At 43.5% G+C, this 25,500-nt stretch overlaps 1 protein-coding gene across 1 annotated transcript in view; it reads left to right on the top strand.

The window, feature by feature from the left end:
* Positions 1–1,350: 1,350 nt before the first annotated feature.
* The window catches only part of LOC147894013 (ARM repeat superfamily protein), a 114,630-nt gene continuing 90,480 nt past the window's right edge, over positions 1,351–25,500 (top strand). The window contains exons 1-14 of the mRNA XM_087386102.1: positions 1,351–1,470; positions 1,673–1,827; positions 5,181–5,252; positions 5,392–5,474; positions 5,669–5,840; positions 10,832–10,947; positions 11,085–11,171; positions 11,274–11,390; positions 11,498–11,561; positions 11,686–11,828; positions 12,581–12,628; positions 12,760–12,828; positions 12,958–13,033; positions 13,253–13,383. Coding sequence (XP_087242228.1) covers positions 1,698–1,827; positions 5,181–5,252; positions 5,392–5,474; positions 5,669–5,840; positions 10,832–10,947; positions 11,085–11,171; positions 11,274–11,390; positions 11,498–11,561; positions 11,686–11,828; positions 12,581–12,628; positions 12,760–12,828; positions 12,958–13,033; positions 13,253–13,383 — 1,308 coding nt within the window. The 5' untranslated portion in view covers positions 1,351–1,470; positions 1,673–1,697. The remainder of the gene's footprint in view (positions 1,471–1,672; positions 1,828–5,180; positions 5,253–5,391; positions 5,475–5,668; positions 5,841–10,831; positions 10,948–11,084; positions 11,172–11,273; positions 11,391–11,497; positions 11,562–11,685; positions 11,829–12,580; positions 12,629–12,759; positions 12,829–12,957; positions 13,034–13,252; positions 13,384–25,500) is intronic.

Genomic DNA, 25,500 nt, shown 5'->3' with positions numbered 1-25,500 from the left:
CAACATGGATGTTAGGAGAATTGGAATTATCCCATTAGTTTAATCCTTTAGTATTTAGTCGAGTGAGATCCAACAATTTTGTCACGCAGCTGATGCGTGTGTGCTCCTATGTGCTGGATATACGGCTACAATTGTATGAGTGTGTGATATTGTGTGCACCACTTATGCGATGATGGTATGTGTAGCATGTGTGTAGCATCCGTGCAATTTTATGTATGTGTGGCCTGAGGTGTACCATCAAGTGGTATGTGTCCCATGTATGCATCATCCATCTGTGATTTATTGATTTTGTGTCGTTGAAATATTGGAATTAATTGTGCTGATTAATTTCAAGATTATTATATGCTTGAAAGATTTCATTATTATTGACTTTGTGAATTCAGGGGAAGAGTAATTAATTGGGTGATGGCATTTAGTGAGTACGATTCGCCATATTTTTGGTCCGTAGGTGCAACTCTTGTGATGTGGGGATGAACTAGGATAAGCCTTATTTTTGACATTACAAATGCTCATCTACATATTTCAAATTTTTAAAAGTAGAGGCTTAGCCTAAGCGTGTTAACTATTTTGGAAGTGGCTTGTGGGGCTTTACCCTAATTCGTCCATAGGAAAGATGAACATGAAGCTTGTATAATTTTTTGCTTGACATGTATTCAAGCAGAATTCAAATACATAGGAGGTGGATGGAGAGCACCACCCCTATGGGGATCTTGCACCCAGGATGCTTGTTCTGTCTCTTTTGTATGCGATTTTTGAAAGTTCATGCGTATTTTGGTATAGTATTTGCTGTGTTTTTTCAAGGATTTGTAGGTTTTGCGAGTGTTTAGAGAGAGGGCATCTTGGGGCTATGGGTGATACCAGTAGGGGAGTTTCACACCTTTTCGTGAACCCAAAAATTGATGTTTGTCATGTTTTGAAGAATTATAAGACATTCGTCTATCGACCGTTTCACAATAGGTGGACGAGTTTTGAATATATCATAAATTTGACGTCATTATGTGTGCAAGGAAAGTTGGCCTATTGGTAGATGCTGTACACATCATCCTGGTGGGCCCAGGTTCGAATCCTGCATGTTGATTGTTTATCTTCAGATGGGGTGTTTGGCGTCACAATGAGGTCGCCTGAGTTTTCATTTGGGCCCAGGCGTGACTAGGATGCTAACTATTTTTTTGGAGAGCGGCGTCCGCGCAACAACTGCGATTTTTGATTGGACGATGGACAAGCTGTACGCGGGAGTGAGCCTGCATGTGAAAACCTCCTTAGGCAAACCCAGGGTAGGGTGAGGGCCACCTGAGATAGTAAGAAATGTGAAGGTAGCATTTGTAGGTGGCCTTGGGCGAAAGCGCGCGCTTTTACTTCTTCTTCTTCGATTTTGCAAAAAGTTTCTCATACTTTCCATTCCCTTAGATTTTGCAGCCGATCCTCCACTTTGAAGCTCACAGCTCATTCATCCTATTTGTTCTTGGCTGGGTATCTTTCCATTTCCATGTGGAGCGTACAAAATTTTCCGACTTTTTTGTGATCGTTCGCATAGAACTTACAATAACTTAGTATTACGTATATATTTGCAAGATACAAGGATCTTGTAGCTCAGAAGGAAAGTTCCAATGACATAGTTGAATGATCTTTCTCCTTCTCCTTGTTTGACATGCTTTGTTTGGAAACGTTTCAGTTGGTCTCCTGCGTGCTTCGGAGTGATGGACAATAATAGTGCAATGGAAGAAGGACAGGTGTGGTTGCTGAACTGCCTGCAAGCGACATTGGACGCCGATTTTGAGATCCGGACAGCCGCAGAGAATGCTTTAACGAGAGCATCGAGCCGACCAGGTTTTGGGCTGCTTCTATATATCAACGTCCGATAGTTCAGAAACTTACAAAAAGAGAATGTAGAAAGATGGCTCCGGCTTCTTCCCATTAAAACATTTTATTTTGACCAAAGAAAAATACATTCTATTAAACTTTGAGAACAATACAAAAGGTTGACTTATTCGTGAGGCTTTGACCAGAAATGATAGCTGTCCTGCAGCTTGCTTCTCGAGGTCCCAGCTCACTACCAACACTAGAGTGGAGGCTATACAACCAATGGATATCTTGGTTTGTGAGTGTAAAAGACACCTGCAAACCAAGCCTTCAAACCAAGCCTTGCAGAAACACTGACGATCTTTTGAGAAACCTTTGTGCCATGCCCCATGTCATGCCAATGGTAGCCATAGGCTGAACCTGCTATCCTTCCATGGCCTGTTGATAAATATTGCCAAATCCTCATCAAGCTTTTCATCAATGGAGACTCCGTCCAATTAAGGGGACTTTTGTCAAAATCACGTATGAGATTGCTGCCACTATCCTTATTTTGTGGGTACTCCTGAGAAGCCTATGCTAAAGTGAGTTTCTAAGGCTCATAGCTTGGAGCAAGATCTTGAACAACAAGCTTGCCCAAGAGGGCTTGACTTCTCATTTTTGGGTCAATAATACCCTTCCACCCTTTGCATGAGGCATGATCACGGCTTGCCAAGTTATCTTGGCTCCAGTGGTTTGTTGGCTTAATTGTGCTCCAAGCTCCTAAGCTACTCCATGCATCCTTTGTGAAAGCACTAGCAAGATGCAATATACCAGGCCTTGGCATTCTAGGCCATGGCCAAGAGGACGTGGGCTCCCCTTGCCAAGGAAAGTTAGGGAGAGCTCTAGTAGAAGAGCTTGTGGCGCACAATCTCTAGAATAGGGGTGATCAACTGCTTAGCCGAGGGTGTCAATCCCCACTTACGTCCAATGTATCTTGCAATCTCTCCTCTTAAGTATTCATTTGAAGTTGAAAGCCTTGCCCCTTGTATGAGCCTCCTCCTTGCTTGCGGGATAGCCAATTGATTTGTTCTGGTCAATCTTGCACTTGAAGCCAAGAGCAACAGTGTCTATTAGATCTTCTTGCTTACAAGGTTGAGATCACATGCACCCATTGCGTCAAAGAAGCCCAATCTGTGCATTGTCTTCTAGGCAGGGCTAGTCCACCTTGTCATAGGCCTTTTTGAAATCCAAAAGGAGGATTGTGAGATCTAACAAAAAGTAAAAATGTTGTATCAAAATGCTCCTCTCTTAAACAAAACGGTATGATTATCATGGATGGTATCTGGGAGAAGAGGATGAGGCTTAGGCTCAAGGCCTTAGCCAAGATCTTGTAGACAGTGTCTAATAAAGTGATCAAACTGCATTGGCGAATTCAGTCTGGTGTCCATCTTTCGAATCACGCGAAAGAGAGTGAGGCAAACGTCTTGAGTCAAAGATCCCTTGGAAAGCTAGTGGAGAGGGTCTGAATTTGCTCCCAAAATTGGTGGAAGAACACCAGGGATGAGCCATTCTCAATCACTTGCTTGTCCTTGAAGGGGGCCTTCAATTGCCTAATCATAGAGGGGGTGACCATTGAAGGAGTGGGCCTATGCCTCGTCCCTAGCTGCCACCACTTTGGGGATCTTCTTCTTTGCCTATAATAACTACTAAGCATGATCATTGAGGTTTTCCTTTGGATGAGCAGGTTCCAAGGAGACAGCGTAGCCGAGGCTCGAAGTGAGAGACACAACAAACTCACCAATAGGTCGACGCACAGATCAAGCTCAGACACACGGCCGATGGGTGTGTCTAACACAGGGTCATAGCTAGGAGACCCACAACAGATTTCCCTCATTGATTGTCGCCAATGCTCTATCACAGGTTTTATGCCACCGCAGCCTCGTACATCATTGGGATCTCTCATGAGCTTTGACTCCTTTGCCAGCATCCAGAGGACCATTGTAGGGAGCCACATCATGGCTTCCATCCTCTCTATGGGTTCAGTCATTTTATGTACTAATGTTTGTATGTTCATGTTGCACTTGTCTTGGGTGTAGATGCTCGCTTAGAGGCTCCACCCATTGAGCTCGTTGTATTTGGTTTTTTCAGCCCCATAGACCTTCGGTCTTTTGAAGACTCTGAATAAACTTTCTTTCTTTCTTTCTTTCTAGAATACTTTTTGCCTACATAGCCTACCTAAACTTCTCCCTGAGGTGCGGAGCAGGAGTTCTGAGGCAGCAGAGGTTCCTTCACCTTGTTGGAACCTTGCAGTGATTGTGTGTTGAAGGTTCACTTGGAGCCCTCTCTCATGAACACTTGCCAATGTTGCTATGTAGTGCAACCTTAGCCACAGCTCACTGTCGGTTTCACCTAGAAGACTAGTGATACTTGACCATCCACTCGAAGGACTTGCTTGAGAGCCTACAAGAAAGGGGAATCACACAGTGTATACAACCTTTCAGCCCCATCAATCTTATTAGCAATCACAGGTCAATGTAATACACCGAAGTTCTCGCAAATGATTTTAAACCCAGTGCATCATACAGACATACTTCTACTACTCTTTCTTCAGGCCAAAGAGGAAGCGGAGCAATAGGAGCAGAGGGTGTGGTAAGTGTAGTGAAAAATCAGTATAAGCAGAGAGATTAGGTTGTGAAGCAGGAGGCTCAATAGGGTACCTTGTGTCAAGCCTATGCAGGGGGGAGCAACAAAGGTCAAGAGACTTTGGCTTAGAAAAGCCATTCTAAACTTAAAAAAGAGAGCAGAAAAGCAGTGTGAAATCACATTAGCAACTTCCAAGTCATCCCTAAAGCTCTCCAAAATGCTGGAATGTTTCTAGGACAAAAGTGGCTGGAATTTTTTGGGAGAGACCTTGTTTGAGACACTCTTGTGGTTATATATTGTGTACCATCAAAAGATCATGACAAGTAGGATCAACTGTGCGGCACACTCAGTTCCTTTCCAAGTATATAGAAAGATATGACAAGAAATAAGTGGCTGCTTACATGGACTACATATTTGCATGAAGGAAACATCCATTATAGTTTCAAACAACCAATGTGCAATTTTCAACTTTTGTTGTATGGAGCACAATCCAATTGTGTAGAGTATATGAACAATGTATGTTTGTATGTGTACACACACGATTATATATTTTTAAAAAGAATGCCTTCATGTTGTCAACTTGTTTTATGTGCTAATATTCTTCAATTCGTTATCCCCTTTTGTATCTATCAAAAAGAGCATGAATCATTTTTTGGACTGAAAACTGTACCAATTGTCATTTGTTGATAATGGAGCAACCGCTTAACTTCTTCATTATTGTTTTTTGAAGCTCATTGTGTAATTGTCTCTTTCTTTAGGTTATGGAGTTGCACTTGCGAAGGTTATTGTTGATAAGAATGTACCATTGGGATTGCGGCAAATATCCTTTTGTCAATAGAAAGGATTGTAGTTTTTTAAAAATTGGATTGCAACAAGATAGCATATTATTACTTTTTTCAGCAATGTTGAAATTGTGCTTTGGATTATACTTTCTTTGTTGTCCTTGATATGTTGTGCACCTAGCTGCAGTCCTGTTAAAGCAATATGTAAAGAGGCACTGGCATGAAGGGGAGGACAAGTACACACCTCCTACTGTTCCATTTGAAGACAAAGTGAGCGGATTGAACACTTCTCTTCTTTTCTATGCAAGCTATTTTACTATTCTTAGCTGTCGTTTGCTATATTTCATTGGGTAGCAATGTAAAACATTGTTTAGGAATGCAAGCCACATCTTCTTGTCAAAATTGAGTTTTTTTAATGACAACCTGCTTTAAGGTCTTCTAATTACCAGTTTGCTACCCAAAAGATTTTTATTCGCAGACTGCTTCCACAAGTACTAGATGATTCTTATGGGAAGATTAGAACTGCTGTTGGTATGGCAATCGCCTCAATTGCAAGTTGTGACTGGCCAGAGGAATGGCCTGATTTGATGGACCTTTTATTGAGATACTTAAGTGATCAAAGTGACCTAAATAAAGGTAAGCTCTATGCCACTATGAGGTTTTTCAGGGATTGATTAGTCTGACCTGGTGCTAGGAATATTGAATCACAACTATGGTCAAACCAATTTTTTTGTTGTTGAAGCATGGTTCACCATACTAAGACCTCATGGGTTTTTGTAGGACTGTCTTTGTATTGCATGTGTGATCCCTTTAACCATATTTGCTACCTGATGAACTCAATTTCCTCTTGTTGGGAAAATGCCATCATTGGTTGTAATCATTTCATTATGATTGTGTCAAACATTAGGCTACTTTGGTAAGTTTTATTGCAAAACCCCTTAGGTCCTTTGTAGTTTAATGTGTACAGTGAATTTTTGGCACAAGCCTCAGTATTTCTAGGCCTCCTTGCTGCAATCATCCTATGCTCATTTGTCAGGAGATCAAGAGTTACAAAGGAAAGACTCTTGGATTGCTAATGCCTTTGCCTATTCCTACGCAACCTTGGGAACAAATATTAGTGGATTTCATAACAGGTTTTCCTACTACAGCGAATCAAAATGATATGATATAGACGGTAGTGGATTGCTTTAGTAAGCAAGCCTACTTCATTCCATGCAAGAAGACTTTAATAGCTCAGCAAGCCGCACATATATTCATGAAGCATATTTTTGTTCATCATGGCTTGTCAAAGATTATAGTGTCTGTGTTGGAATGGTCACCTTCCCATCTGTAAGCCCCCATATGAGGAGAGCATGGTGGGGGTGAACCTAGGCAGAAAAGATAAGGGAGGGGGCTGCCACATGGGCAGCACCTCACCGGGAAAGGACAGCCATAAGGGGCTACCACATGGGCAGCACATGAGCTGTCATGTGGGCAGCACATCAGCCTTTCAGAGGCGCTTCAAGGGCTGTCTGTACGGGCTGGAACAGGCCCCGAATAGAGGCGGATAGGTGGCACTGACATTAGCAAGGGTGTGCAGACCCGGGACATGTGGCGCAACTGTACGGAGCAGTACGGAGGGTGTGCAAACCTGGGACAGGTGGCGCGCAACTGTACGGAGCAGTACGGGGCTGGATGAGGCCCGTTGGAGCAGCAAAGGAGGCTGCCATGAGGCAGGGACCTGCCTTTATATAGGCTGGGCCCTTGCCTTGATTGGAGGGCCAAGGCCCTAGAAGAGTGGGCCCAAAAGACCCGGTTTGTGAGCCCTAATAGGGCTGGACCAGCCATAGACTGGTCGGCCAGTTTGGTGCAGGCTGGTCGGTTTTTGCCAGCCTACTTGGGGCCTATAAAAGGAGAGGCCTTTGGCCTCATAACATTAGCACTTGAAGTAGCAGTTGTGGAGCAGACAGTAGTAGCCACAGGCCCATCCTTGGACCTACACACAAGAGGAGAAGGAGGCTGACATAGGGCTGCAGACTGAGCTCAAGGTGCTGCCCACCTAGGCTGGCTTCTGGACAGCAAGGTGGAAGGGATCTAGACAGAGAGTCTACATATGCTCGAGGTGGAGCACGCGGGCTCAGAGATCTAGAAGTGCCAAGAAGGACCTTTTGGTATTGTATCCTGTCCTAGTTTCTAGACGGACGGAAATATAAAGTGTTGCTTCTATATTTGTCTCTGAGCATTGTCTATTTATTGGCTTGCTCATCTATGCACATAAGTTAAGAAGTTTGTGATTCCACATCCCACATCACACTGTGTGAGCTCTTGGGCATTACTATCAGTCTTCCGCTGTGGGTACCCTCTGTTCAGCCCTGAAATTTGAAGGCCTGCCCTAACCTTCATATTGAAGGACAAAATCTATCATTGTCCTTCAAGAGCAAGTAAATAGGGGTAAATACATGTATTTATATGCAAAAATTTGCAACCTTGTTCCATTGTTGGCCTTTATTTGCAACCTCAAATTTTCCAATGGCCTTTCCTAGAATGCCTAAAGGGCTTTGAAGGTCGTTGAAGGCTTCAAATTTGAGGGCTGGGGCCTCTGTTGGGTCATTTCTAACAGTCTGACCGAGATTCAAAGTTTTGCAGTAATTTTTGGACTGCATTATTCCATAATCTAGGTACTAAGTTAGATTTCTCCTCATCTTTTCATCCAGAATTCAATGGACAGATTGAAGTCACAAACAATACTATTCTGGACATGTTAAGAGCTTATGTGGGAAGTCAACCAAAGACTTGAAACAAATATCTTCACCTCTTACAGTTTGCTTATAATAATAATTCTCATTCTGCAACTAAGAGAGCACCCTTTGAGATCATCTATGGGAAAATTTTACCTATTCCTATCACAAGATTGGCTCATAGAGTTGAGGCAGTAGATGCAGTTATTCATAACTATCAATCAAAATATTCTCAAAGAGGTTCAAGAAGCCATTGCAATCGCTCAAGAGAAGTACACAAAACAAGCTAATAAGAAATGGAAACACATACTTTTTGAAGAAGGTCATTATGTACTTCTACGGATTGAGAAAAGAAGATTGAAGAGCGTTGAGAAATGGCTAGCAATCAAAATGTACCACATTTTTATGGACCTTCCAAGGTGATTTAGAAAATCAATGATTTAGCTTATAGGCTTGAGTTACTTGATAATTAGAAAATACATAATGCTTTTCATATTAGCCTCTTAAAGCCCTTCAAAGGATCTCTACCTATACATCCTATTTATAAAGAGGCTCCATTGATTGTTGATGATGAAGACTAGCTTGTGTTTTGTCATGCTAGATGGTCTGTTTTGTGGGTGAGTCCATGTTAATACTAATGTCGCTAGTGTTATTGGTGTTGTGCTTGATTATTGTACTTTGAGTGTGGTTATGTTGGGATCGGTTGATTCGGTGATTCGTTCAATCAATTGTTAATAACTAATGTAATTGGTGGCTTGAGTACAGGTGATGGAACTCATAGTGAGGATTGGAGTTAGTACGAGGGTACGACCGAGGTGTCACACAGCACATCTTTTATGGCCATGGACCAATTTTGTATTTATTTAATATTGCAAAGTTTGAGCAATATATTTTAGAGAGTTTTGGGCCCAAAGAGGCTATGTAAAGCAAATCCCTTATTTTGGAAGAGAGGGATAATTTTGGCTCCTTGTGCTTTTATGAAATATCATAAATACTCTAGATGAGGAAGCGTGAGCCACTCATCTAGGGGGGGGGAGATTGTGCCCAGTCTGCTTGTCGCTACCAATTTGTGATTGTGTTCTTCTTCTCCAATTAATTTAGTGGTGATTATTGTGTGGAAGAGTCTACCTTTTGGTTTCAGTGGTTCAAAGCATAGGCCTGAGCTTGTTTCTTATTTCAATTTTGGTGGTTTCAGTGGTATCAAAGCATAGGCTTGAGCTTGTTTCTTATTTTAATTTTTCTTCCGAAATACACTCCTTGTCTAGATTCATGTATCTTGTCTCTTCAATCCATGTTGTGAGTTTTAGTGAGTGGATTCTACACAAATGCATTTTCTCACACTTCTTGCTGCAAATTGAGGTCTCCAAGCTTGTGGTCTCATCCAACTGAAAGTCCAGCCACTGTCCAAAGTCTGTCAATATGTCTGCAAGGGGACCTTGCAAGGAAATGGCTTTCTATTTTCACCTTTGATATCATGTCAAGAGATATAGCTCCAAGCATGAAATGACGAAAGATGGGAACCCAATCTGCAGAAGAATGGTCAAATTTAACGCAAAAGCTTACTAGCATAAGACGAATGTATGCATAAGGCAAATGCATGCATAAGTTGTGCCACCATGGATTGGCCCACAATTACAATAGGACGGTGCTCAATCAAGGATCATTGAAGAGTTCTTGTTTTTGGGGAGGAGGGCGGGGGTGGAGGAGGGCCAAACGGCTCAATTTATGTCCCTTGATGCCTCAGGCCTTGTCAACTGGCTGCTGTGCTATTATGTAGTTTTATGACATCGCTGAAATAGCTTGACATGTCATGGCTGCTGATATGGCAGTACACAAGGAGTCAAATGTTGCTTTTCCAAGAACATTTCACCTTGTAATCTTATATTTCTAGGTGACTTCTTTTGATATGAGGTATCCATTGGATGCCTTGCAGCTGTAATCTCAAGCCTTCCTCAGGTGTGGATGAAAAGTATCTGCTTGAACGTTTGGCAAATGGACATGTAGTCTATTTGTCAGATGTCAAACTACAGCAGTTCTGATGACATTGTGCTGTTACCTACTCAGGAGGACCATCACAGGGTGGTACCCTCCCCTCTACTCATTGGGCTTTTTTCGATGTGGGTACTGAGTGCCTTCTGTGGAGCTGATCTGTGATGTGATTAGAGTTTGTCTTCAGAGTCTTGTTCGCTTTCTTTGATGACACGTATCCCCTTGGTATCTCTGTGTCATCTGAAACCCTGTAGACACTTAATGGTTGTTGGTTCTTTTGTAATTGCAAGACTTGTGAGACTTTGCAGTCGGTCGCAATGTTTTGTTTTGTTGCCATTTTTGTTGATTCCTCCTCTCTCAAGGACTATATGTGCATCTCTAGTAAGATACCTCTCAATCTGGCTCATGTTTTTAGAAATTAAGTAGATGCTTTACATTCACTATCTTTGTGATGTTTAACAGAGAGATTCTTGTAGTTTCCTAGACTGTTGCCCACCTCCTTTATTTTACAGTTTTGATGGCAAGCACTTGACATTGCATTCTGGTTACACCCATAGCTTTCAGTTTGCGTTTTAGGGATAAAGATGAGTTTTTCCTTTTTCCTTTGTGTGATCGATACTTTTATTTTGAAAGCTGCAGTATTGTCCAAGAAGATTTGAGAATGGGTTTTAAGTCAAAATTTCTAGTGCTCAATGATCAATTCTGGTAGGGACTTTGGATAGTGCTATGAAGGTCTATCTTTCATGTTGAAGCTGATATTATTCAAAGGATTCATTGCCTGTGTGTCTGCAAGTTGTGATGGCTATTTAGTATACCGTTTCAAATAATGGCGGGTTTGTTAATAAGAAGGCTTTCAAGTTATCATTCAGACGGTTGCTCTGTCTTCTTTAATTTGCTTATTGGAGCTTATGTCATTCACAGTGAATGGAGCTCTAAAGTGTCTAGCACTATTTTCTGGAGACCTTGATGACATCCATATACCTCAGCTTGTGCCTATCTTATTCCCTTCATTGTATACGATTGTTTCCTCACCACCTGTAAGTAAATTTGAAGGGACGGTCTTTTTTCATAGACCATTTCCTGTCTCTATGGAGATTTTTAAAAAAAATTTGCAGCTTTTAGATTAAGGAATAAGTAGTTTTTTTCTTGTATTCACCAAACATCACTTTTGCAGGCTTATGGACCTTCTATGCGCCGCAGAGCTCTGATCATACTTCACAGCTGTGTATCCACTCTGGGTGTCATGACTGGTGTCTACCAGGTGTCTATTAGTTTGTTGGCACTAAGTGTGAGTTTTGAGATTAGTCAAGTTCTTTTGTTGACTATCCAAAGGCTGAGGAGTTTGTAATTGTATCGGCTTTAGGCTGAAACGAAAGCCTTAATATCACCGATGTTAAAGGCATGGATGGAGCAGTTCGCTATCATTTTGTCCACTCCTGTTTCACCTGGAAATCCTGATGATTGGGGACTTAGAATGGAGGTCCGTATATGAGATTGTTCTGCTACTTAAGTGGATTGAAGGTTATTTTAAGCTGAGTTGAATAGCATCGGCAGACTAACTAAATATCGTCTCTCTGAATCGTGTAGGCACTGAAGACATTGATGCAGCTCGTTCAGAACTTTCCCAAACTTGCTTATGCTGAATTTCCTGGTCAGCTGTGTGGCTAGTATTTATCAGATTGTCTCCTGAAGAGATAACATTTTATGTGTTTCCTTCATGTTCTGTGTGAAGATTTTGGATGCTACAGTTTAAGTAATTGCTATGTTTTGCGCAGTGGTACTTGCTCCGATATGGCAGACTTTTGTCTCGTGTTTGAAGGTGTATGAGTTAGCCTGCATCCAAGCAGTCCAAGATTCCTTTTCCGGGTTGGCAGATTCTGATGGAAACGAACAGAGCCTGGAATCATTTGCTATGCAGGTGATTTCTCTCTCTCTCCCTCTCTCTCTCTCTCTATATATATATATATATATATATATATATATAAAACTGGAGCTGCGTTTTTTGCACTCCCTGGGAGCTGCCATGTGCCCTCCCTAAGCAGATGTACTGGATGGGTTCTTTTGCTGTCCCATAGACCTGTTGGTCTCCCCTGGACATTAATATACTTTCTTTCTTTCTCTTTCTTTCTCTGTCTGTCTGTCTGTCTCTCTCTCTCTCTCTCTGTGTCTCAGTCAGTCACTCACTCGCTAGGCACTACAATAGATATTCAGAATGAATACCATACCCTTTCAGATGAAGGATGCACAGTATGCCTCAGAGAAATACAAATACATACCCTCTCACAAGCCAGCCTATGGGAAAGCAGCAAAAGGTTGGGTCCTACGTAAAAAGTTTTGACATATCGCAGTAACATCATGGACATGGCACGAAACCTGGCAAGTTTGTTTAAACACTCAAAATGTGTCATTGACAGCCAATTGTAGAGCTTCTGCTTTTATTATTGATTCGATATGGCTCCCCCCCCCACGCCCCCTCCCCTTTCATTTAGGTCTCCATCGTGACATTAACAGCATAAGGAAGGAATTCATGTAAATAAAGCTCTCACCATATCATCTCTCTCTCTCTCTCTCTCTCTCTCTTTCTCTCTCCCCCCTGCCCCCCCTCTCTCTCTCATGAGGAGACAAAAGGACTTGGTCATAGGCAAATGATTAATTCTTGACTCATTGCAGATCTTAGAATTTTTAACGACAATAGTTGGTCAACCACGGTATAGCAAGGTGCGATGCTATTGCCACACTCTTATACTTCAACTGAAACTATTTTATGCAACTTGATTGTTTCCTATCAACATTACATCTGTAAAGCTCTTTAGGCAGTAAATAGTAATATGTTTAAGTGGTTTTTTCAGGTTGTGGAGAAGCACTTAGGTGATCTGGTTTACCATTCAATTGGCTACATGCAAATGTCCTGCGAGCAGGTATAATGAGGATCTTGGTAGAATCATTTTTGAGATGTCATCCTTAGTCGTTGAAGCTATCACACTCTCCAAATATAGATTGTTTTGATAGGGGCTGCCCTTTTGTCGTTTATGTTAATCCATTGACAGGTAGAAACATGGTCTTCAGATCCAAATGAATACGTTGCAGATGAGGATGAAGGAACATTTACTTGCCGTGTATCAGGTCTAAATGAATTAATTTAATTGCTTTTATAACATGGTTTTGATTTCTGATTTATCTAGTAATGAGATCTCTTCCTGTAATCCTCTGCAGCATCCGTATTATGGCATTCAAGAGGTTGACATTTACTTACATGTTAAGTTTTCAGAGATCATTGTTTAAGCACGCTCAGATAGAGTTAAGGTTGTGAATGCTGAAGTATCTGTGTTTTTTTGCTTGAAGGAATTTTACTTCTAGAGGAGTTGGTAGCAGCATACGACACAGCTGGGATTCAGGCAATTGTACAATCTGTAGAAAGGCACTTTTGCGAAGCAACTCAAGCTAAAGCTGTTCGGCAAGTGAGCTGGTGGAAGGCATGTTTCTTCAAATTTTGATTTTTTCCCTCCTGACATGAGCAATTTGAGCTGCACTTTATAAACTGCGATTTGTTGGAGCTATGGAGCAAAGCTGTATCCTGTTTTGGGCCTGTTTGACCACATTTGTCTGATTGGAAACTATATAGTTAGGCTAATTCTAGATTAGATGGCACCTAGCCCAGCGGTTTCTGGTTATTTGCAACCCACCCAGTGGTTTCAGTAACACCCAGCCTGGTGGTTTCTTTTTAATTTGAGGCAGTTGGGCTAATTCTAGTATAGTACCCTTTTTAACTTGAGATATGGCAAGCCTTTTTTAACAGATTCAGAAGAATATGAGGAACGACTCTCTCTTCTGTTGGTAAAACCCTGATACATCAACGCTGGGATTATTTTTAAAATCAAAGCTTGTTGCGGGGAACTGAATGGTAGAAGGGGCCAGCCTTACGAAATTGCGTCAAGGTTCACATATAATCATCACATGTGGCAGCCCTCCGTCACTTTCCCATGCAGTCCCACACCATTTTCTTCAACCATGTATGCATTGGATGTCTACCAGGAGCAGCCAGGCTAGGCCACATCCACCCTTGCTAGATTCTATGGGATAGAGGGCCCATTCCCTTGCCTAGAAGGGGGCTTCATGGAGGGGGCCCACCAGCTCTCCATAAAAGGGCAGGTCGCCCTTCATTTATTTGGCTGCTCCAGCTCTTGCTTCGGCTCAGCCTACTCTACCTTGCGCCCTAGCCCTCACATAGACTTCACATCGAGAGCGGTAGAGCAGAGCGACTACCTAGGGAGCGGTGCATATGCACACTGTGTGACATACAGGAGGTTGAGACAGAGGAGCCTTTCATCTTCAGGTGTCCTGTGTACTATGAGATCTGAGGACGTTTTCACTGCCTCTTTAGGGATAGTTATGGGATTTTAGCCTGTTTCCTCTCCTATCCAGACCAGCGGTGTTTGGCAGGTTTCATTCATGAGGCACTTAGACACCGCGAGAGGATACCCCGAGCACGGAGACAGGAGTAGACTTCTTCCACGGTTGATCCCTCTCAGAGCTCTATCACGGAGTTCTTTCAGCTAGATCACATGGACTCCAACGAGACGAGGCCTCGACATGACCGTGACTCGGAGCCCGTGATCCGACAGCTCAAACAGAGGATCGACACACAGATTACACTTGGAGACATCCCCTCCTTGTTTAGAGCTGGAGCCCGACCAACGGGGGTCACAGTAGCCTTGGTTAGACGCAGAGCTACGACCAGGAGATGTGCCAGGTTTGCACCTCTGAGTGGCCGACATCACTCTATTGCCGACTTCATGCCTCCACTGCCTCATCCATCTTGATATCTTGCTGTTGCTGGGGATGATGATGATATTGATGATGACAATAACCAGGGCTACTGTGACCCCCGTTGGATCGCACCTCTGAGTGGCCGACATCACTCTATTGCCGACTTCATGCCTCCACTGCCTCATCCATCTTGATATCTTGCTGTTGCTGGGATGATGATGCTGAGATTGATATATAGTCGACCATCGACATGACTATGTTGTACTTAGGACTTAGTACTGCCATTCTGCGTTTTTGTATTTTTTGCATTTTGCATTTTGCATTGGTATGGATGCTCGTTTAGTAGCTCCACTACCAGAGCTCGTTGTATCAGGATTTTCACAATCTCATAGACCCATCGGTCTTCCGAAGACTTTAATAAACTTTCTTTCTTTCGTTCTTTCTCACATACTCTCTCCTACACATTGCTAAGCTGCTTATGCAATCTCAACCTTGTTGGAGACATATTTAGCTCACAATCATATCTGAAAAATCCCGTTTTTTGCTTCTGCCTGTAGGAGAAAAGTGATTCTCAGCCTCTACACTCAGAAGTAGCCCCTTATTTCTCTGTCCTTTGGTCCTATGTTCTCTAGAAGGCCGCCAAAAAGCTTCTTTACTTAGATAACTTCTCCAACTTGCAATTTGGTGGACCTTTGGTGAATTATCTTCAGAAATTTCCCAGCTTCAACTCATTTTAGGTTCAGTTTGTATGTTGGGCTGTTCTATCTTTGAATTCTGATCATCCAAGCATGGTAGTGGCTGAAATTGAAGTATTTATGGGACTGTTTGGAGAATTCTCTAAACGACAACCTCCCTGTCAGTTTCTTTGTCACGATCTGTGACATATTCCTTTCTCTATATCTTAGACTTATGGATGGTTTGATGAATGGACACTTGTGGAAGGGTATGCCCTTTCGACGGGACACTTCTTAAGAGGCACAACCTTTCACAAGAGACATTCTATGGAAGAGACACTCCTATTGTAATGTACCCTCTCATCAAGGGTCACACCCTTCACAAGAGGTACACACCTCTTCATGCACATACACTTTGGAGTACACACCTTTTCATGTGTGACTCTTCACTCTCTATATAAGAGAGGCCCAATTGTATGGATGACACACTACAGACACTCAAGCAATACAAATATTCCTTGTTCTCTGCTATTTCAGTCTCCTTTCTGTTCCTTAGCACATTTCTAAATATAGTAAATCTAGGATTTCTTACAGTGGTATCAGAGCAAATTTCGCTCTTGCCTGTAGGAAATGCCCCCCACCTTCTAGCGCCTTCTGATACATCTTTTTCCGCTAGAAGGATATCCGTGCACATTGTGCATGGAAGAGATGGAGAGAATGAGCGTAAAAATTTTTAGCGCCAACCTCACCTAAAGTCATCAATGGCGTCTCCATCTCCCCCACATCACGAGTTGATGTGAATGGACATGACAAAAATCATGTCTTTTGATGTGCTTGGGCTGTTCCAAAACCAAGGGACGCACCTTTTTCACCATCGGACACACCTTTTGATGAAGAGTTTTGACTCCTCACCCAAGGGACACACCCCATCGTGGAAAAAGGACACATCTTTTCGTGTGGGGACACCCCTTTTTAAAATAGGGTCACACCCCTTCATGAAAAGATACACCTATTCCAAGGGTCACACCCCTTAGAATAGGCACACCTTTTGGCACCAAGCACCCTACAAAAGGTTACCTAGAGGGCCTAAAAAGGGCAACCAGTCCTACACCCAAGGCCTAACCCTAGACTACCCAAGGGTTCTCCAAACCCACGTTTTAATTTTTTGGTAACCACCACCCAGCAATAGGCGCACAAATCAAAACACGAATTCCTGCAATACGTTTCGCCTTTCCTGTAGTACGTGTTCGCCATATCCCTGCAGCAAGCTATGCCCCTCGTCAGGCCTCCATCTTGCTTTTGTTCTCGATGGCTTGCATCAGCCGGCTCTTTTGCATACCTGCCTACACGATCTCATGATCGAACAAATCCTCTTTGCAGCCTCTATCGTCATCTTGCTGCCCCTATTTCTGCAAACAGCGTAGGTGCCAGAAATTCGTCATCTTTCCAGTGCCAGATCATCAGCCCTTGCTGCCGCAAATCAGCCTTGGAAGCAAGCAAGGCACTTCCCTCAAGCAGCGCCAGATGCAAGCAGTCTCTGCCAGCGAATTAAATCAGCCTGGTCCCTGCTGCGCATAGCCTGTGAACAGCGACTTTTGGCAGCCCTCCCTTTCCGTCTAGCCAGGCTCGGTCCTCATCTAGTACCCTACAGGTTTCAGCGCAGTCCATCTACGCCAGGTTACGAACTTCCACGCAGGAAAAGTGCGCCAGATCTCATGCGATCTGCAAAACGCCTTTGCCAACTTTTCTTCTGCCTCGAAAGTGTTGGAACTATTGGAGTCCTAGTGTGTGTGGTCCTAGAGTCCTAGGAGTCCTACAGTTGTGTGAGTGTGAAGAGTCTTGAGGCCACTTGTGCCACCTCATGTGGTAGATGTGATTCCTCCCCTAGATTATAGGATCTAGATTCTCTTGTGTGTGACCTCATCTATAAGGTGTCAGTGTGGGAAGATAAGGCTTGCCTAGCCTATAAATGAGGCCATGTACTTGCTATGATAACACAATCTATCAACATCAGTTCGTGCTTTAGCTCTTGTCTCTAACCTGTGATTGAGTGTCTCTCACCCTCTTCCCATTTTCAACAGTTGGTATCAGAGCAGGTCTTCCCTAACTGAGCCTTGCCTCATCACGCACAATTCCTAGCCTTCCATCTTCCTTTCCTATATCCTCACGTCGTTCGCCCTGTTTTGCTCCGTGTTGTTCTTGAAGACTGCGCACTACTCTATGAAGATCACCCAGCTATTCTTCTAGTTCTGCCCATCATGCTACACGACTTTCCTGCCATGTCTCTGCGATAACATTGTCGTATGTCTCTGCCACGCCCTGCATGAGCTTCTAATCCTGATGTCACCATTGTTGCCGGCACCTACAGAGGCGAACTACTTTAGACATCGACTGCTAGAGAGGTAGTCGACAACAATGAATGCATGGCCTATTGCGTAAAGCCTTGTCCACCGTTCGTCAAGCTGTAAGAGAAAGGTGCATAGATCCGGAGACGTGTCTTGGATAAGCGACAAAAAGTCACGCGGCGAGCATGAAGCTGGCCGTGGCCATCGACTCGCACGTCGCCATCTCCACTTTGCTGTGCAGCAGGTTGTTCCAGTTCTGCCCGCAGTCTCTATCCCAAGATTCTTGATGGCCGCTTCAGTTCTGCCGTTGCCGCCTCTCAGCTCTCCTCCTTCCGCCCCTGATCTGCGCAATCTCCAGCAGCAGCATTCTGCCCCAATGCCCTGACTGCTCGAGCTGAAGTCAGGCCGTTTTACTGCTGCTGTTGTTCTTGATCAAATGTCTGCTCCAGCTTCATGCCCACGATTTGCTCTCACAGTTCGTGGGTTCACTCTTGTGGTCTAGATCTTGCTACAACCGGTACTATTCTGCAACAAATTGGGGCTTTTTTGTTTGTACTATCTATTGTTCGCAAACATACGTTGATTTTACTTCCTTACCTAGAATTGAAGCCTCAGGCATGTAAAATTTGGGGCTTTTTTTGCAAAATTTGAGTAAACATTGTAAGGGATTTAGACACTGGCTGTAATAACAGCTAAGACCTTCCCACCAATGGATAGCATAAAAAACTCCTCGTTCATCGATAAATTCTCAGGGAGCAATTTCCCAACTTGGCAGACGAAACTCCGGCTTCTTCTTATGCGAGAAGACATATGGAATATCACCAATGGCAAGGAACCAAAACCCCAAAGTGATGATGCTAGAATCAGTTGGTGGGAGGACCAAAATGATAAAGCAATGGCTATCATTGGCCTAGCTTTAGTTGACAACCTTATCCACCATGTGGATTTTGATAAGACTGCAAATGACGTTTGGGAAAAATTAGAGAATTTGTTTGGAAATAAGATCAATAATTCCAAAGTCTTTCTCAAACAAAAACTCTTCAAGCTCAAGATGAAGGAAACTGAAACCCTCAATGAACACTTGAGCAATCTTGGGTCAATTCTCCAACAATTATCTGCCATCCGAGCCATTGTTGAAGATGATGATCAAGTTGATGTACTTCTCTCAAGTATTGAAGACATTTCCAAGTACAATGAGATCCTTGCTGTCCTAAGAGTCAGCCGCAATATGAGCTTTAAGGATATGGTAGCTCATCTCATTGATGAGAACCCTAGGCTTAGAGAGAAAGCATAATCTTCCTTTGAATCTGGCAAAGCATTCTATCTCAAGAATAAGCCCAAGAAGAAAGGAAAACCTCTTTAATGTAATTACTGTCAGAAGCTTGGCCATCCAAAGGATCGTTGCTTCAAGAAGATGGCAAAGGTACAAGCCAAAGAACATGCCAATCTGATTGCGGAGCAGAGCGAGGACGAAGACGATGAAGCTACACCTTCTGGATCTGAGGAACAAGCCTGCACTGTTGCTGTTTCTGGTCTATCCCTCCATGAGGTGATAGATGAAGAGCGGGCTTTCTAGAGTCATGTGTGTTAGGTACTCTGCCTTGGGTAGTCCCCCTAAAATGATGTAATAATTTGTCATTTTGTGTGCCTTGTCCTATAAAAGGCTCCACTTATTTCCATGTACCCAGTTAGGAGACAAGGGGTTGTTATGTCTTTCCTTTATCAGGCCTGGCCGAGTTCCAGGATGTTGGTGTACTCCCTAGACCTATGAGTTGGTCATGCATCCATGCTCAGATTTGAGTCTCTGATCACGTTGACACCTAAGCCATGAGAGTGCTTGGTTCAACCTCTGAATTATGCTCAGCTGTTAGCCTCTGAGATTGCCTGGGATGCACAGTCTGGATGATGTCATAGTTTCTCACCCTAGCTCCGAAGGGGGGTTTGTTGAAACTATCGGAGTCCTAGTGTGTGTGGTCCTAGAGTCCTAGGAGTGTCCTACAGTTGTGTGAGTGTGAAGAGTCTTGAGGCCACTTGTGCCACCTCGTGTGGTAGATGTGATTCCTTCCCTAGATTATAGGATCTAGATTCTCTTGTGTGTGACCTCATCTATGAGGTGTCAGTGTGGGAAGATAAGGCTTGCCCAGCCTATAAATGAGGCCATGTACTTGCTATGATAACACAATCTATCAACATCAGTTCGTGCCTCAGCTCTTGTCTCTAACTTGTGATTGAGTGTCTCTCACCCTCTCCCCATTTTTAACAGAAAGTCTCGCCAGGTACTTGTTGCTTGTTCACACATCTACGTGGACTTGAAAAGACAGCAGTATGGACCTCCGGACAGCGATTTGCAGGCCTTTCCTACGCAACTAATTGGCATATCTTATCTATGCCAGGTGGATTCTTTCCATTCTATTTCTAAGGATTCTCTTTCATATTGTTATTTGACGCTCATTATCAAATTACAGCAAATGAAAGCACGGAAACCCCTGGTAATTCTCGAGTCCCTTCAAGGACACCTCAGGCATCATCTACCATACAATATCGTGTTCAGATTGCACAACCAGCCCATTTCGGAGCTTTTGCATCGTGGGTCTTTTGTGTCACGTGCCCTTCCAGTGACTTGGACCACATCCTATACCTTCTGTGTGAGGCACCTCAATTACATTACTTCCTCAGCACAATCCAGGTTGTGTTTCATGAGACACGTAGATATCCGGAACCCGATATTCCTCATGAGTTTGCTGTCCATCTTTGGAGAGACTTTTACCCCTCAGCTTCAGCATCTCTAGGGTACTCTCCACCTCTTTCAGCTCCTAGATATCCTCCTGCACAAGTTTTACCTTCCCCAAGACAGTATTTACACTCTGAAGGCACTCCTTCTCCTGGATATCCTCCACTCCCGACAGCAGCTCCTTATCCCTTCTCAGATCCGTGGACTCTGCAACCTACCCCTGTACTCTCACGAGCAGTAACACCCACTTCGGCATCACTAGTGTTACCTCAGACATGACCTCTTTTATTAGATTTCCACGGTTGGTTCCATCCTGCTTCTCCTGCGCCCTCCAACATGAGCAACCTCAGGGAGCAGTCCGAATCTTCTTCCAGGAATGGTATACACTAGAGCACAGGTTCGTGCTTTTCTCACAGAGACCTCATATATGTCGCAACGCTCGCGTGCAGCCTCTCTAGAGATAAGCGACTCAAGTCCAAAAAAGACCCCTGAAGTCAACTTACAAGGCGAAGCACTACTTCAACTTCAAATTTCTCAGCTTCAAGACAACATCTTCGACTTGGTCCAGAAAGTCCAATAACTCCAAGATTCTCGCAGTATCACACATACAGAGGATGACGTGATGCCACAGGATGACTATGTGGACTCATTCCCACTTGAGGTAGAAAACACTGAACTCCGTGCCCTCTACCATTTACTCCAAGCTTCCAAAACTAAAAGACTTGACATTAAACTTCCGGAAGCCTACACTGGGCAACGAAATCGCCGAACAGTTGACAATGGCTCGCAAAACTGCGCATGTACTTTGATACTGTTGACCTCACTGAAGGCAAAAAGATTGCCTTGGCAGCCTCCCTCCTCAAGGATACAGCTTTCCTATGGTGGCAACGATGCTTAAAGGACGGCAAAAGTGTGTTAACTTGGGAATGTTTTGAACACGTGCTCCGTAAGCAGTTCATACCTGCCAATGTGGACTTCCAAGCATGTTCAAAACTCAGACAGTTGGAGCAAACAGGCTCCCTGTCTTCCTACATCTCTCAGTTCATCACATTGGTGCTGGAGATTGATGGTTTAACTGATGATGATTGCCTTCATGCTTTCATCTCAGGCCTAAACCCCTCGTTACGCATTGATGTCCTCAAAGCAAACATCACCACCACAGCTGGCGCTATCGCTTACGCAGAGCGCATTATAGATTTCCAAAACACAGGGAAGCAGAGTGCTAATAGAACACAGAACTCTACTATGGCCAAAGGTGCTCGCCCTCAAGATAACCCCAAGTTTAGAAAAAACTCGGGTAATCAAGGTCAACGACAGTCTCAAGATTCCCACAAGTCTCAGAAATCGTATGCTGGATCCCAACAGAAGCACTCCTCCAAGGATCGCGCCTTTTCTTCTTCACAAAGTCATAACCGTCATCCCCAGCATAAAGGTGCGGCCACTGATAAGAAGAATAACTCGAGCACAAAAGGACTTTGTACCATCTGTACAGGCGACCATAGATAGTTCGATTGTCCCAAGTGACCAAAGCAAAATTCCAATATGGAACCTAGCACTTCCCAAACAGAAGATGCTACCCTAGCACAAGACAAGAAAGGCAAAGCTGTTCGAATGGCAAATACCATCCACATGAGCCTTGCTAGCAACCCCGAACCTTCCCTGGCCGCTCAAGTACTTTGTGTCCAAGGATCGATTCGGGGAACAACGGTCACTATCCTCATCGACAGTGGCTGCTCTCATAACTTCCTAGCTAGTTCTATGGTCGACAAACTTCGGTTGACCACCAGTCCTAGTCCCATGGACTATGAGATTGAACTCGCAAATGGAACTACCTTCTTTTGCAACACTAGAATCAAAAACTTGTCTTTTTGCATCCAACATTATACGGACAAGTTGAACTTCGACATCATGCCTCTTTCTCGGTACGATGTCATACTCGGACAACAGTGGCTCTACGACTGTGATCCATCAATCAGTTTTCGCATCCATACTATCCAGTTTATCCACCAGGGAAAACTTATTGAGCTAACTGGTTCTAGGGACTCTCCTTCAACCCCAGTTGCCTTTGCCCTACAAGTAAAGAAGTGGGTTCGTAAACGTCTAGTAAAGACTTCACTTCTGTTGGTTACAGCAGTAGAGGAGACACCAACAAAGGATCCTCGTGAATACCCCATCCAACCTTTTTTTCAGTCCTACTTGGATATTTTTCCACGAGAATTGCCAAAGCAGCTATCATCTCGACGACCAGTGGATCACCCAATTGAACTTATTCCCGGCAGTAATCCACCGTCGAAACCTCCTTATCGGGTTTCTTACACTCAAAATGAAGAAATCCAAAGACAGGTGACCGAACTACTCGACAAAGGTCACATTCGGCTCAGTCGCAGCCCTTTCGGATCTCCTGTACTACTTGTGGAAAAAAAGAATAAGTCAATGCGCCTCTGCATCGACACGGAGCCCTCAACAAGCTCACTATAAAAAACAAGTATCCATTGCCTCGCATCGATGACCTCTTCGATCAACTTCTACACGCAACACAATTCTCAAAGATTGATCTTCGTTCATGTTATCATCAAATTCGCATACGAGAAGGCGATGAGTACAAGAGAGCTTTTCGAACAAAGTATGGACACTATGAATGTTTGGTCATGCCTTTTGGGTTAAACAATGCTCCGGCCACATTCATGACACTAATGAACGACATCTTCAAGCCTTTCCTCGATAAGTTGGTCATCGTTTACCTCGATGACGTCCTCGTTTTCAGCAGATCCCTACATGAGCACAAACAACATCTTCACCAAGTTTTTGAAGTTCTCCGCGCAAATTCTCTCTACATTTACATTGAGAAGAGTGAGTTCTTCAAGACCCAACTCGAATATTTGGGACATGTTATTTCAGCTCAAGGCATCTCTGTGGATCCCAAGAAGGTCGAGGTAATTCGAAACTGGCCTACTCCTAAGAATGTTAGTGATGTCCGCTCTTTTCTTGGATTGGCAAACTTCTACCATACAAAGGTCTATCAGTTTTTCGAAATCGCAGCTCCTATGTCCGAATTATTGAAAAGCACAGCAGTTTTTCAGTGGCTTCGCGAAACAGAGTATAGTTTCCAACAACTCAAGCAAGCACTCACTACCACACCAGTTATGGCTATTGCTGACCCAAACCTTCCATTTGAGGTCATGACCGACGCTTCCGACATCGCTACAGGAGCAGTCTTGATGCAAGAAGGCAGAGTTATTGCTTTTGACAGCCATAAACATTCCGATATCCAAACCCGATACCCGGTTTATGATAAGGAGTTCCTTGCCGTTGTACATGCTTATCGCTCTTGGAAACATTATCTCATGGGAGCCGACTCGGTGGTCAAGACAGACCATCACTCTCTAAAGTATATCTTTACTCAGCCAATCATGAACGCTCGACAAGCACGCTGGGTTGAGTTTCTGGCCAACTTTCACATGACCATTGAGTACATTCCAAGTCTACGCAATGTAGTTGCAGATGCTCTTAGTAGGTTAACTCTAGCATCAGCTATGGTAATCTCTACATTATCTGTGGATGTTCTGAATTCATTGAAAGGGAAGTATTTCAATGATAAAGACTTCGGCACAGCAGTACAAGCTCTTTCAAAAGATCAACCTTCGACTTCCGAACAGAAGATTTTCTCATCCTATTCTTATACGGACGACCTTCTGTATTATCAAGATCGCGTCTGTGTACCACATGACAAGGATGTTCAACGTCTTTTGTTAAAAGAGCATCATGTAGTTCCTTATGCTGCCCATCCAGTCATCAACAAGACTTATAGGTTACTCAGTGCAACGTACTACTAGCCTCAGATGAAAAGCGACATCATCAAAATGGTTACATCTTGCTTATCTTGTCAACAAATGAAAGCAAGCCGACGACTTCCAGCAGGACTTCTTCAGCCTCTTCCAATTCCAACTGAAAGGTGGGAAAGTATTTCCATGGATTTCATTACAACACTACCACGATCCTCCCGACGTAACACTCAGATTATGGTAATTGTTGATCGACTGTCCAAAATGGCACACTTTGTTGCTTGCAAAAGCAGTGCACAGGCTCCGGACATCGCCAAACTCTTCATACAACACATCTTCCGACACCATGGATTGCCCAAGAATATCGTATCCGACAGAGATCCTAAGTTTACCAGTCACTTTTGGATTTCACTATTCGAATCTTTGGGTACAACTCTACTGTTCAGTTCAGCCTATCACCCAGAATCAGATGGCTAAACTGAAAGAGTCAACCAAGTTCTGGAAGAAATGCTTCGACATTATATTCAGTCACGCCTAGCAACTTGGGAAGAGTATCTACCACTCCTTGAGTTTGCTTATAATAACTCTTTCCATAGTGCCATCAACATGACTCCATTCCAAGTAGCTTATGACACACTCCGATTGTACCAGCGAATTTTGTACTTCAACATCGAGTGGCCCTAGCTGATCAACCGGTTCAAGAAATGCAAGACGTTTTACTCCAAGTTAGGGATCATATGCGAAAAGCGTAAGAGCGGTATCAACGGTCTGCCAACAAACATAGACGTCACTTGGAGTTTGACATTGGTGACATGGTGCTATTATTTGCAGCCCCACATCGCTATAAGACGGTTAAGTTTGTGTTTCCTAAGTTGCGACCAAGATACTATGGACCTTTCCGGATCGTCAAGAAAAATTCGCCTTTAAGTTACAAATTGGAATTACCATCATCATGGGGTAAAAATCCATCCGACATTTCATATTTCTTGGCTAAAGACATACATTCCAGGCGATGAAGGAGTTCCTCCTGCAGGTGATTATGTCCCAAAAATCAAAGACGATTATGTTCTCCTTATTCTTGAGCGTATTCTGGACCATTGACAGCGAGAGACTTATCACGGAATTCCTTGTTCTTTGGTGAGATCTGGACGACTCGGACGCTACTTGGCAATCTGATGAAGACTTACAATAGTACCCTATCATTTTACAGCAATATTTTCAGAATTTACCGTGATATTTTCTACATCAGTTCATTATCTCCACCAGGGTGTTATTTTGAGTGGGAGGGGAT

The sequence above is a fragment of the Dipteris shenzhenensis genome, chromosome 15 (assembly GCF_047967505.1).
Source record: "Dipteris shenzhenensis isolate YYH24624 ecotype China chromosome 15, Dip_SZ_1.0, whole genome shotgun sequence".
Taxonomy (NCBI): domain Eukaryota; kingdom Viridiplantae; phylum Streptophyta; class Polypodiopsida; order Gleicheniales; family Dipteridaceae; genus Dipteris; species Dipteris shenzhenensis.
This window is presented reverse-complemented; position numbering and strand designations above follow the sequence as displayed.